This window comes from Thermobia domestica, unplaced genomic scaffold, assembly GCF_964235325.1.
Source record: "Thermobia domestica unplaced genomic scaffold, izTheDome1.hap1.1 HAP1_SCAFFOLD_972, whole genome shotgun sequence".
In the NCBI taxonomy this organism is placed as follows: domain Eukaryota; kingdom Metazoa; phylum Arthropoda; class Insecta; order Zygentoma; family Lepismatidae; genus Thermobia; species Thermobia domestica.
In genome coordinates, this window is record NW_027656682.1 from 13,558 (window position 1) to 28,176 (window position 14,619).

The window sequence follows — 14,619 nt, forward strand, 5'->3', positions numbered from 1 at the left end:
GTAAATGTGCATTTTTTTTTTCAAAACCATCGATGCGGTTTTTTTTTTTTTTTTTTGTGTGTGTGTGTTGAAAATTTCAAAAAATGTAGGAAAAAGTTTTGGAGGGACAAGTCGCGGATTTTTGGTTAAAAAATTTGTTATACCCGTAGGTACAGCATATATTTTTTTTCGGGGCCTGAAAGTGATGGCAACGTTGTCAAAACGAAATAAAACTGAAAACAAACATGTATTTCGCATAGTTTTCCCATTTTAGGGCCCTCAAGGTGAGAGCTCCTTCAAACAATCCTTTGGCAAAGTTCACAATTTTCATTTCTCTTGCGTCCCTTTCGCTTTTGTCGTTCATTGGCTGCTTCGATTGTGTCCATTTCTGAATAGAAACACCAAATATATCTCCGTCTCCGTAACAGTGTTTCCACTTAAACCGACTCTTGCACAACAGTTACACAGCTCGTGATAGAGCGCGCTACCGATAGAGATCGTGTGCAGCCAGTGAAGCAAGCACTGATAGATACGAGTAGCCAACGCGAGGTGTGTGTAAGTTCGTTGTGCAAGAGTCGGTTGCTGTGGAAGCACCGTTACGGAGATACATTTGGTGAGTCGGTTGCTGTGGAAGCACCGTTACGGAGATATATTTGGTGTTTCTATTCAGAAACGAACACAATCGAAGCAGCCAAACGACGACAAAATCGGAAGGGACGCAAGAGAAAGGAAAATTTTGAACTCTGGCAAAGGATTGTTTGTAGGAGCCCTCACCTTGAGGGCCCTAAAATGGTGGGAAAACTGCGAAAAGCAAGTTTGTTTTCATTTTTTTTTTTTTTTTTTTTTTTTTTTTGACAATGTTGCCATCACTTTCAGGCCCCGAAAAAAAAATATGTTGTACTTAAGGGTATGACAAATTTTTTAACCAAAAAATCAACGATGTCCCCCCCCAAAAAAAACTTTTTTTCTACATTTTTTTAAAATTTTCAACATGCAAAAACAGTAAAGAAAATACGCATCGATGGTTTTGAAAAAAAAATTGCACATTTACATCTAGATAGTATCCACAATCTGTGAAACTTTCAAAATTTTTCGACTAGCCCCACCAAAATTAAAAAATACTAAATTCTTATCATGTATGATACGATAATTCGGTAAGGGTAGGGGGTAAACTTTTTTGGAGGTAGTTTTAGGTCAAAGGTATCCTTTTGGGTCCATAGCGACCCAATTTGGATCAAGGGTCGATTTCACTATTTTACTAGGAAAGACCCTTTTGCTCAACCATGTTTCCCTGTTATAATACAGTACTTCTCGCCAACTACAGTTAAAATGTTGCACATTTTCCAGATATTTTTTCTAATACACAATGGCATAGAGTAACCGTTTGCACGTTGGATTGGCACAAACTATTCATGAAATGACTCGCGCTGATCTTAAGTAAATTGTCACAAGATTATGAACCATCTTGGAATGACTGTTAGTTATGATTCGTTGGAGAGACAACTTAGTATTTGCTTCAAAAATTTTAACTCAGAGGGCAAAGACCCAAGGAAATTAAACCATACGTTCCAATACGGATAGCAATGGACAATTTTGACTACCAAGAGCAAATGCTTTCTGGTATTGAAGGTAGCCATGACAGTTTTACTCAATTTTCAAAATGAAAGTATCAATGTTGAAGACAGCGACACCAACCTAAACAAAAGTGTTGTCAAGAAAGGAATGCGTTTCTTTCACTGTCTCCTACCATGTTAAGAGCTTAAATTAAAAATAAATCAATAATAATAATAAAAACTTTTATATTGGCACTTCAACCTAATCTTGACCTAGCAGCTTCATCTGCAACAGAACACGGTATGATCTGAACTGTGTAGATATTTCACAAGTACAGAAAGTGATCCTGATGAATGTTTCGTACCTACCTGGAGTGCGTTCAACAGTATGCTGTCAACTGAAGATGTTCCACAGATGATAACTGCATTTACACCCGTATTGCCACACATCGCGACCGAATTCAGTTCAATATATATGTGCATGAAAAACTTTCAGAACTGTTTGGCAACATTAAATCTCGAGTTTGGATCTCTTTGGGCTGAGGGAGTGCAGAGGATAGCAAAAGAAATATAACTGTTGCGACCAGAAAAGCTTTCATCTTTCTTGGCTTAGGAGCTTTTAATCTTCATATTTGGTTTGGAAAATATTTAGCAGACAAAATGGAGTACAAAACATTTTCATTGAAACAAACGTTTGCGCCAAATATTGTCAAGACTGTATTTGCTGGAAAGCATTATTCTCATGGTATAAGAGGTTTTTCTATGCTAACTGAAGCTTTGCAACGTTTATTACAAGAAACATTTATGGAAAGTCACAATCCGCCTTATGCAGAGTCGTTTTGACATATGATTAGCATCATACTAAAAGCCTGACTACTGCAGAAAACATATGTTAGTCGATTTCTTTAGTATTTCACTAATCAAGCATCAGAACAACTCTGCATAAGGCCCATTATGTCAGAAAAAAAACAGTCAAAGAAATTACAGCATTAATAGAATACATTAAGGCTAAGGATTTGATGGGTACACTCATGTCCAAAGTGGTTGTCGCATATCTATAACTCTTGTAAGAATATAATTTGATAATGATTTTGCACGGTACTTTTAATACTGATACTGTGTGTATAATCGGCAAATGTATATTTGTGGTAAATTTCATAGGAAAAGAATTATAAATACCAAAATTAGAATAAGCGAAACGAAATGTTGCTCAATGGACAAGGAAGTTTTATTGTTCTTATTTACTGCTCTTTTGACATGAAATTTGCCACATACATGTCTTTGCCGATTATACACATACTAATATTATAAGAAACACCGTGCGAATTCGTTTTCAAATTATATTTCTACAACATATTTATAGACATGTGACAATAACTTTGGACATGAGTGTACAATAACTCAAGTACAGACTTTTAAATAACATATGCAAAGCGTTTTGGAAGAAATAGAAAAGTTCGCTGAAAAACTCAAGGAAAAATATACATTTCACTATTGATACCAGTTCCTGAAAACACCAGTTCCCTATATTGAGAGATCTGACACGAGCAGAGAGAAGGGAATTGGAATCTAAATAACAATGCTGTTACGCGGTTACGAAGAATACCACTAATCTTCGTTTTTGACAGGACAAACTATTCTCGTTGGGTAAGTGTATTCTTAGAGGACTGTTTACATCTTCCGCTGGATTTTACTGACATTTATGCGGAATTCAAAGCCGGACATTTTGTTCTTAAAGAAAGAAATTTAAAAAAACTCAGTGAAAGTTCAGTTCTGTGGCTATGGATCAAGCACTAGAACAAAATTAAAACAAACCAGCTAAATGCCCAGGAGAAATAATCGCAATAACAAGAAGGAAGTCGTGATTCTTCATGATCTGATCAAACACGAGAAAGTCCAAATAGTACAAGTTTTGAGTGATCTATGTACTGTTGTCTATCAAGATTAATATACTTTGCATCACGAGTTTTCAACCAACACTACTACTGCTGATGAGCTATGCATTAGAAGAATTGTAACATTCATGAATAAACAAGGAAATTCGTTCATGTGTACGAACACCAGCTGTGGAACCGAGCTACAAAATATTATAACTACCCAAAAGATAGCGCTTATCTTTTAAACTGCATACAAGAGAGAAAAAAAAGTTATGTTGCTTGTTCTGCAAGGAGTTTCGTAATAGTACGAGGCGTATGTTATAAAAGGGCAGATATTAAAAAAGGAAAAGATAGATTAAACTTATTGTAATTGAAATGTAAGTACACATATTGGCTATTTCTCAACGTAGTCACACAAAACTCCAGAATTTCTGCTAGCGTGGCGCGTTTCCGTATATCCTCTGTTTAAAAATCTGTCGCCTGAACGGGCAGCACGTTCAGAAATGATGTCCTGAAACTTCTCTCATTGAAACGCTTCGATGCAAGCCACATTTTCAGGTGAAGAAAAAAAAGAAACCACTGGGGGCAAGGTCGGGACTGTAAGGGGGATAACAATATAGTTCCCATCAATTTCTTTGAATTGTCTCAAAAATACAAGCAGCTGCGTGTGGTGGGTGTTGTCATAGATCAGAATTCCAGAGCGTAGTTCTTCGCTGATTTTTGATAGCAGTCGCAGATTTTGTGTTACGTTTGTTCGTCCTGGATCGAAGAATTCCACAAGAATCACATCCTTTTGGTCCCAACACATGATTACCATCATTTCGTGAACTGATGGTGTTTCATGAAATTTCTTCGCCCATTGCATTGACTATTCCTTCAACTCCCCAGTAGCGTATGATATCCAGGTTTTATTCTCCGTCACTATATGAGAAGTCATCTTCATCCTACCATATGCAGGCCAAAAAATCATGTCCAGCTACCATTTCATGCTCTTTTTGAGCATCGGTCAGCATTTGTGACACCCACTTCGCACATAGTTTGTGATAACCCAACTTGTCAGTCACATTTCAACGCGTTCTTTTCGCAAACACTTCTAGAAATTCTTGTGCAAGTTAAACTATAGTAAATCAGCGATTAGGTCGCACTTTCTCGTTAACGCATTCCACCAAATCGTCCGTCTGAACACTAGGGCTTTCGTTACACTCGTCGTCATGAACATTTGAATGCTCGTCCTGAAACACACTGAACCATTGCTGGACCTTCCTTTCACCCATTACTTTTGATTTAAAAATGGTACACAGTTCCCGATGGATGTCACCTTCACTCTGTCCTTTTGAGTTCAGAAATCGTTTAACAAATCTCATTTCATATTTGGCGCCATTTTGTATTACGGGATCCATTTAACCTTACTGCTACTCGCATATATGCAATTCCACCCGGACGATTCTCTGTCTGTTGCAAGCACATAATACTAGTACATGCTCCTGCGTATGAAACTTCAGTGTTGCCAACTACTTCACTTTTTTTATGCGCCTCGTACATTCAAAAATTCTGAATCTCAGTGATTGTCAGCTAACCAACTTTCCACAACTATTGAATCAATCATTCACTTTTGAACCCATCTCCCGCATATTCTGAAAATAAAAATGAAATTAAATCATTCAGTTTTACGACCCATGGTTATGCTGTATAGGCTAAAGGAGACTATGATGATGAGAAATGAAGAAAATGAAGGGAAACCGAAGAACGCCAAGAAAACCCACACACGGTGTTTGTGCATCACAAAGTCTATTTAGCGCAAGCTGGGACCGACCTAGGAACCCCACACACCAGAGGTATACGCTCTACCACAGCTACAGCGGTCACAGTTCTGAAAATAAAACACTGCTTTATTCTTTCACATACTTCGTTTTCCTTTCCTAGCGATAAGTGTCTGCCATTGTTTGTTGGTTTCCAACCATCTTCAATTAACGAGCCCAGTTAGCTCTTTATTCGAAACAGAGCTCCTTCGTGGCAAGGAAGTTGGCGTACGCGCCTTTGGCGTGGGAGATCCGGGTTCGATTCCCAGCGGGTGCTCATGTTGTTCGGATTCCATGTTAATCAGTAGGTCCTGTCTCATACAGCCTCGCTGCTGAAAGGGACGTTAAATTCAAAATCCAGCTCTTTATTTGAAACAAAAATTCGTTGTTAATAGTTACAATCAAAGGTTTCTCACTACCTTTCCCACAGACGTAAAGCGATTGATTCCATTGACGTGCTTTCGCTTGAGTAGTTGACGAGGAGTCACTAGGGAGCGTCGTCAAGAAGGAGCAATCCAACTTCTCAGTGTTGAGCCACAGTATTATCTTTCACATTAGATGCCTGACATTTATCACTGCACACAAATCTTTTACCACCTTTGCACGATTTTCCTGTAGAAGCCAATCTGGTGCTTCTTGGAGGAAGTTCTGGAAAATAAGAATCGTATTGTTCTTTTCGTTGTGCCCTCTGTTAGTATTGTTACAGAGTTCCCTTGACCTCAATAAGCGTTTTTCAATATTTGAACTTTTCTTTTATATGAAAAACTTCACTATGATAGGAGTTTCTTTTCCCAAGCGATACACAATTTGTATGTCATCACAACGAAGCTTTATTTGCAGTTTTTATCGTACAAACTTTTTCCACACGGTTTTCGTTGTCTTCCCATGGGTTATGTTCCTTACCAGGTATATCTGTAAAGATCAGATTATTTCACCAGGAGAAATTTTCCAGCCAATCAATTGTTTTTGATTTTTCTAGAGTTTTTCGGAGACCACACGACTTACAGTCTATTTGATACAACTTGTCCCTTCTGACAGTTGCTTTCCTTTGTTTTTTCTCCCCGCACGTGGTCACAACAATCAGGCAAAAGTAACTTTCTATGGCAACAGCACGTTCAGCCAATTGTAGTGGTTCATTTCTCTCGCTTTGCAATGGTAAACGTTCCACTCCCTCTGCACGTTGCCAATTTGAATATAAACAAATGCACATTGTTTCAGTCGAATGTCAACTTGACTAGTGGAACTGCTGGTTATTCAGAAAATTCTTTTCAGTTCTCTTTTGTGTCATTTAATTTTTAAAAAACTGAGATTTATTTGCAATGAATAATTTCATGTTTCGTGCACAAGACGCAAAAGCTGGCAACGCAGCATTGAGCACAACGTGCTGTCAGAAGGGACAAGTAGTATCAATTACAGTATAATTGTTCGCAAAATTATTTTCAGATTGTTTATCTACTGCTCCATTTTTTCTAGTTTCAAGATAACATCTACTGTATACGGGTGTGATTATTAATCTTAACACTGATTATTAACAGTGTCAATACAATCGTTCCTATAAAGAACGTCTTAATATATGTTTCAACAGGAATCACACAATCGATAAGGTTGCACCACTTAGTATTTGCTTTCGCATTAAACAACCCTACAAAAAGTCTCCCAACACTTAATTGAGACCCCTATGCTTTTCTTCGCTGAGAGCGTTACTCACACACGTCCGACCACCACCAACTATACTTACGAACCACATTAATATGTCTGGATAACGTTGATAATTACTATAATACATGTAATATAAAATGAAAACGTAAACAAAATGTAGGTCTCTTAAAAAGGAGAATGGTTAAGCACATATATGTAATAATGGGTTCGTTCTACGACGGAGACCCGTCTTCATTAGTATAAAGAGTACTGTATTTAAACTAAAACATTTTGAATAAATAGACATAATAAAATACAAAATCTCATTTGTATTATTCTAATCTTTTTTAAAATATATAACTGCACTTGATATACTCGTATTTTATTTTAAACACTGCTTTTATAGGCATTTCCCCTCGCTTTGACTGCAACAACGCTACTCCATTCAAACGAACAATAACCAGTATGTTGGGTTCATTCGCATTCGCAGGTCGAATATACTGAGTACTCCATCATTTACACGTGTTTGGAAATTCATATTCGGATCCACTGGAGGTGGCCCCTTAATTGTATATCTAATACACACAGGAGAATTTTTGAAAAATAAAAAGTTTTTCAAGCACAAATACAATGTATTTCACAAGTATGGCATTTACAGAATTCTTTGAGATATTTCCGAACAAGTACTCAAAAGAAAATACACGATCATGATCATATTCACTTCCAATAACAAACGTTCATTCAAACAGAAGAAAGGCAAATAAAGTAGTTTTTACATAGTTATCTATTCTTAGTTAACAAACTGTGCTGAAAACTAGCCTTTTTTGATTTGAAGAAATATATATTACGGTAAAAATAAATCATATTTGGAGAAAAAGGGAATAAATAAATTTTGGGTGTACCAAAGTAGGGCTGACTACTCTCTGAATAGTATTTATACGACAAAACGAGGCTAGAAGAACCACAGCACCATCCCTTAGCCTGTTGTTACACCCAGTACAATATACGTCACAGACGTAAAAAGTACACAAAGGCCCAGCACACTCTCTCTCGCTCCTAGTTTAAAATACAATGTATTTCTTTTTTATTTTTTAAAGGGAAAAAATCAAAGAATTTACAACACAAGAAGAAATCCGGAATGTCAATATTAGTTCTACAGTCACTGATTTATATTTTGTTTATCGTGGTCTTTCCTGCAATACCAACGGAAGAAACGGCTTGCATGACCAAGTTAAAGACCTATACCTACGCTTCTGTTATCTCTGGTGCATATTTTTTTTTTTATTTATTTTATTTTTTATTTTGCGAAACATTGCAAATTGAATCCCCTCCCTCACTAAAACACGGATTTATTATAAACTTCAACCAGAATATCAGTCTTTGTAGAGTACAGTACATTTTATATTATGTAGCTGACATGCACCTCGAAGAAGAAAAAAAAAATGTCTGACAGAAAAAAAAAAATTCTCTACAGAAAAACTTATATGTAGTATTTATTGGTGATAGAGCTTCTTTTACAAATTGTTTTCACTCCCAATGATATTCTGAGCACAGCCTAATAGAAAACTGGCACGGCACAGAACTCTCTTATCTTCTCGCAAAAAAACACATCTTGGAAACTGACACATCTGAAAAACAATTTTCTTTATTTTAAATTATTTCTTTTTATGTGAAAAGTGTAGCTCTGAATAAAAGTTTATGGTTATGTCGTCTTCTAAATCAAAGACAAAACCTGTTTATTTTAATCTTTAGAGAAGCTACCACGTTTCACAACTTCCCCACTGTCCTGTCCAGTCAACTGTTCTTAAGTCTCAAGGTCGGGGAGAATGCACACAAGACAACAAACATGTTTTGCATGCACACTCCTCTTCACCTGCCTACAAACCACCGTTGGGCTACAACATAATGCAGGATGCAACAGATAAAAATAAGTTAACGGTTGGCATTCTTCAATTGGTTTGATAGCCAATCAAGACCTTCGTAAAGTCCATCTCCGCTGGTTGCACATGTTGCTTGGATGTACCAGTTTCTGTTCCTCAGAGAGTGAAGCCCCAATTTATCCGTAATTTCAGCAGCATTCATTGCATTGGGTAAGTCCTATATAGGAAAAACAAACGAGAATTAGAATATTCTCAAGCTAGACATAAGATATACACTTTTATATTATGTTCTATTGTCAATGAAAGAAAAGTTTTAGGTTCCACGGTTAAGCCGGCTACGCTAAAGCAGACCGTGATAATAAGAAATGAATGAAATGAAGAAAGTGGGAGAATCCCGAGAAAACCCACTCACAGAGTCTGTCCACCACAAAGCTCACATCGCGCGAGCTGGGATCGAATATTGTCAACAGAAATATTACAGTAATGAGCAGATATAATTTGCACCTATAAAGCAGCAAGACTGCACTATACCAACTAGTGTCAAAATGTTTGAAACCTGAGTTTAACGACCCACGATTATGCCCGGAGGCTAAGGGAGACGAAGATTAAAGTAAGTGAATGATGATGAAAGAATTAGTGGAATGAGATGGGAAGAAATGGTGCGGATTGAACTACTGAGCCACCAACAAGTGTCAAATGCACAGTAGAAGTAACTAGGGATTGAATATAAAAGTATCTCTTCCTATTTTCTTGATCGGCGTAACCACAATGATTGATTGATATACTCGAAGATTTATTTTGATGTTTCAATGTTCTGTCCTTTACGCAAGACAAACAGGAAAGACTGATTATAATGAAATGAATGGTGAAAAGCTATTATAAAACCCATGTCCTACGCGGAATTTGAACCCGTGACAGACAGGTCTTGCGATAACAAATCTAATGCCTTGGAAGATCGTTGAACTAAGCCAACCGGCAAGAAATTTCAAAACCAACACCCAAGTTTCATCAAAATGGGATAATTTTCCAGTAATTATCATAGAAAACTGCTTTATTAGAGTACGTACAGACACACACTTCTAGCTTAGTGCTGTATTTACCCTCTCGTTCTTGTGCAATTAACCCGAAGCAAAAAGCCGGACTCGGGAAGACTCTTAAGGAAACGCGCACTTCTATCAAAACTAAAGAAATTACGTGGATGTCCTGACGAATTGTGGAAATTTGTTTCCATCAGTTCAATGCTTTACAACCGAAGATATTAAGTGTATTTTTCATATATTCATCCGCTGCAGGTAATACTTTGATTTGGAACATAAAACGTTTCCTGCTATACGATTTTCACCTGGGAAAGTTGCCAACTGGCTGCGCTTTACACTGTTTAGTAGTGTACATATTTTTTCATTACATAAAAATCACTACAATGTTATATAAGATACAAGCAACCTTTACAGACCAACGTTTTAGATCTAACTACACTCCGAGATGGAGACTATCATTTTGTACTATATGAGGCAATATCTCTAACACTTATTTTCAGGCCATTAGCCTATTGCTGCCTCTTACATGACAGGAGCCTGTTTGTCTCAAGTGTACATGGCGTCGCAGATCAACTTGTTGTATGCATTTCTGAACTGGTTCGTAAAGTACTTTCTTTGTTCTCTATTAAGAGTAGTAAAATAAAATGAAGATGCGTACCCTAATCTCTGTCTACGGTGCGCGCCATGCAAAATATTGGCAGAGGGACATTATTTGGCATACTCTATGATACTACAAGGTTAACACTGTTGCCAGCCTACATACAACTGTATTTTTTTTTCAAACGGCACTACATCAGGTTGTTCTATGTGTTAAACGAAAACTTACAATGTTACATTCGTTATTCAGTGCTGCAAATTTAAGGATGCTACAGTATCACAAACATTCAAACTTTGGTGGTCTGTACACCAGTTATAACTGACACGAGACAGATGGGGCAAAGCACATTGAAAGCAGTTCAATGTCCAATACTATGGTCATGGTATGAGGAATTTCGAATGAATATGAACAAAATTAAAAGGGAGGTGTGTATTAGCTATTTGCTTGTTTCTCATTAAATATCATCACCCCTCACAATATTGTGATATTGTGAAGTTAAAAGGGATTGAAAAACCTCATCCAGCTGTATATACGATTTCCAATTGATGTGAAGATCACAATGATGTTTACAGTAATTTGAAGTCTCAAATTGTTCTAGAGATATGATAAAAACGTAAAATTAAAATTATGTAATCCTGAGAACTTATTTAATTACACTTATCAAAAATATTGCTCTATGTTATAGAAGCAACGTGAACACAAAATTCTTAGAAAGTTCCCACAAATACGTCACTTTAAGCATGTAACAAATTTTACTTTTTTTTCTTTCTTTCTTTCTTCATATTTTCCGAATGGTTTGAGATATCAAATAACTGTAAGCGGTATTATGATCTTTATGCCTATTGGAAAACACCCATGGAATTGGATGTGATAGTTTATCTCAGCACTTTTCCGAAATAAAGTTCTTTGAAAAAATCACATTTTCAATTTATGTAACTTCGTTTCTACTTATTGGAATTACGTTATGTGATGACCATAGTATTCGACATTGAAGTACCCAATGTGCATTACCTCGCCCATCGCACTTGCATTTTTACTGTTGTAGAACCCTCAAATACTTGGCTGTTTTTCGATGTTTGTGGTACTCTAGCGTCATTAGTTTGAACTGCACCGCATAACAAGTGTGGTACTGTACGCTTATATATATATATATATATATATATATATATATATATATATATATATATATATATAGATCTGAAATACGTAATTACCTGACGTAGCGCAAAAAAACCTTTATACTGGATTGCCAATACTGTTAATTTTGAGATATTACGGAGTACGCCAGACCATATCCCCTGCTGATATTTGTATAGTACAAAATTTAAGTGTTTTTTGTTCATTAGTTTAAACGATAGAAGGACATACCAAGGTAAATGGTCCACCCTATATATATATATATATATCTTTGCTGCAAAAAAGACCGAGTAGCAAAACAGAATAAAAGAATCCGGATTCACAGTTAACTTTTTTAGTACACCCAGGCTAGGTCTGGTTCAAAGATAATATTGAGAAATCCTTGAACAAACAGGCAATCCTAACTACGTAGGTTACTTTTGTACTTTGTCATGTAATGCTTATTTCTTAAAGTACATTTCTTCTTGACTAATTTTCTTCGTGTAATTTCTTTAAAATTACCCAAAATGGTACGGAAAAATCAGTTTCTGGTTAAATTCCAGTTTCTTCCAGGTACAATAGTACATTTTTGGTTAATTCCAGGTTAGACATCCTGTTTATATATTAGTTACTAAAGAACTAACAATGATGCCAGTAGCAAAAAGTGCCCACACTTGGATAAATTTTTAATTCTGCTTTCTATATTAACATAAGGATGCTGAATCCAACTGAACTGTTTTCAAGCGTATCCGCCTATGAAGTCACGACAAAAATTATCTTAAAAAATTAGGATATTTATAGCCCGAATTCGAGCTCACATTTCAGATACCGCACAGACTTCCTTAAATTAGTACAACATCCTAAGTACAATTAAAAATGTATCCTTGCGTAGACACTTTTACTATTGGCAATAAGCCATACTTCGAAGACCATAAATTTGAGGTAGTTTTTCTCGTGATCTCATGGACGGATACATTTAAAAATAGTTTTAATACATTCACCATCTTCAAAGTAATATCAAAATTGCAATTAGAACTGAATTCAAGTGTGGACCAGTTTTACTTATGACATGTTCAATAGCTCCCAACAGTTTAATGATTATGGTCAACACCTGATATCGAACCTCGGACTACGTGTACTTAAATATCATGATTACTATGAAACTGGCTCGAAAAATGTTTAACCGCCATACGACGACGTAGAGAATGTTATCTGCAGTTTATCATATATACTACCAGAACGTAATGAAAACCATAACACACACTGAAAGTATAATGATATTTTTCACCAAGTGCATCATCAGATACGGAGGGCGAAGAAGTTAAAAACGAAAAACTATGAAGCGTTCAGGTACGAGCCATACTGGATAGATACAAGGTCACATAAGTGTCAATCACGCTTGGAGAAAAATGTGACGAGTAGATTATTACTAAGAGTGCAACACAGCGAAAAGATAATACATGAAAAACATTATATACGTATAAATAATAATAGTAAGGGACATACGTTTTCACGCATTTCCCATATTTGCGAAACATTAATTTCGGCGGTTTATTATTATTATTATTATTATTATTATTATTATTATTATTATCATCATCATCATCGAAGAATCCAGTTTAATTTACATTTTCGGTGAGATTTTTCAATACCTACTTACACTGCTGTAATATTCACGCACTAACTTAATAGTTTGTATACTCACTGAATTCAATCAAAAATCTTGAAATAAAATAGTCTTATTATGTGACTAGAATGTATATGACCTATCAACAGCTTAGTAGTGAATATTGTAGCAGTGTAAGTAATTATAAGTGAAGTATTAAGTAAACTTCTCACGATATAAATATAAATAACCCAAGGTGTAAGTAAAACTTGATTCTTCGATTACAAGGGAAAAAGATTTTGACGAGAGCTCCAGTAATTAAATAGGCACTGAAAACACTATTATCACGATTAATATACAAAATACGGAAAATATGCAAAATGTATGTTCTTTACATTGTTTTATCAGGGCGCAAAATTTCTGGTCGCCAGGTCGCCATTGGCGACTAGAAATTTAGAGCTGGCGTCCAGTATTCAGTAGGATTGATTTCTGTGTGAACTCACAGGGATGCGCAGTTTCTGTTTCGCACCAAAATAATTGTGACTGAGTGAGAAAATAATTGTCACTGATATGAATTGTCTAATCCAATCCTGAATAACATTGTCTGCTTTTGAAATTTTATACCCTGATGTAATCTCTTACTTTGTCAAATAAGGCGGGGGGGTGGGGGCTCTCATAATTTATACGTGAGATATACTCTGCCGTGTTAAGCGAAAAGGCCTTAACTCCATTTCACATACTTTCGAGAAAATAAGCAAAACGCATTTTGGCTTAGGCTGTGCGTTCAGATTTGTTGTATTTCAGTAAAACTTTATTAAATACATTTTCACGATTTAAAATTTGTGTGGTAATACAGTTAAATATTTTTGTTTATGAATTGCCACTTAAAGTCTTTTTGCTTACTTTCAGTTCAGTTTTGAACATACGGTAAACACTCATGACGTCATTACCCCCTACCTATTGGTCAAACCATGTCAATTTCACTTTAGATAGATGCAGAATTGTACTACCAACATTTTCATACCAATATCTCGATTTTGGAAAAATGTGGAGTTAAGGTCTTTTCGCTTAGGACGGCAGTACTGGCGATCATCCTTTTTGATTGGCGAGTGCGCCTGATTTTGAAATTTCGCGAGCTGTTTATTATACGTATAACAGAAGAAAGAAGAAAAAAAATGGAAAAAACGTGAACTTCTCAAATCTGGATGCTTACAAATTACTCCTATATGTGACAATGAAATAATTATGAAGAAACGTCACACAGAAGGAAAAAGAACTTGAATATTTATAATTAAAAATATAAATAAGGTTCGATATTATTATTTCGATTCAGATTATTTCTGATATTTACTAACGTAATAAAATGCATATTAATAATAAAAGTAAGAATTTATTCTGAGGTCATAGAAACGTAACACCTGTACATGGAAGTACAGATTTTTTACTTCTATTATTCTTTAGTTATTTATACTGTTAAAACTTCTGTATTTTCTAGTTATTTGTATTCATACAGTACAGAACCTTTCCTTCTATCAA

The 14,619-nt window shown here is 35.8% G+C and overlaps 1 protein-coding gene across 1 annotated transcript in view; it reads right to left on the reverse strand.

The window, feature by feature from the left end:
* Positions 1-7,457: 7,457 nt before the first annotated feature.
* The window catches only part of Arf1 (ADP-ribosylation factor 1), a 32,452-nt gene continuing 25,290 nt past the window's right edge, over positions 7,458-14,619 (reverse strand). Inside the window, exon 5 of the mRNA XM_081747991.1 lies at positions 7,458-8,943. Coding sequence (XP_081604117.1) covers positions 8,779-8,943 — 165 coding nt within the window. The 3' untranslated portion in view covers positions 7,458-8,778. The remainder of the gene's footprint in view (positions 8,944-14,619) is intronic.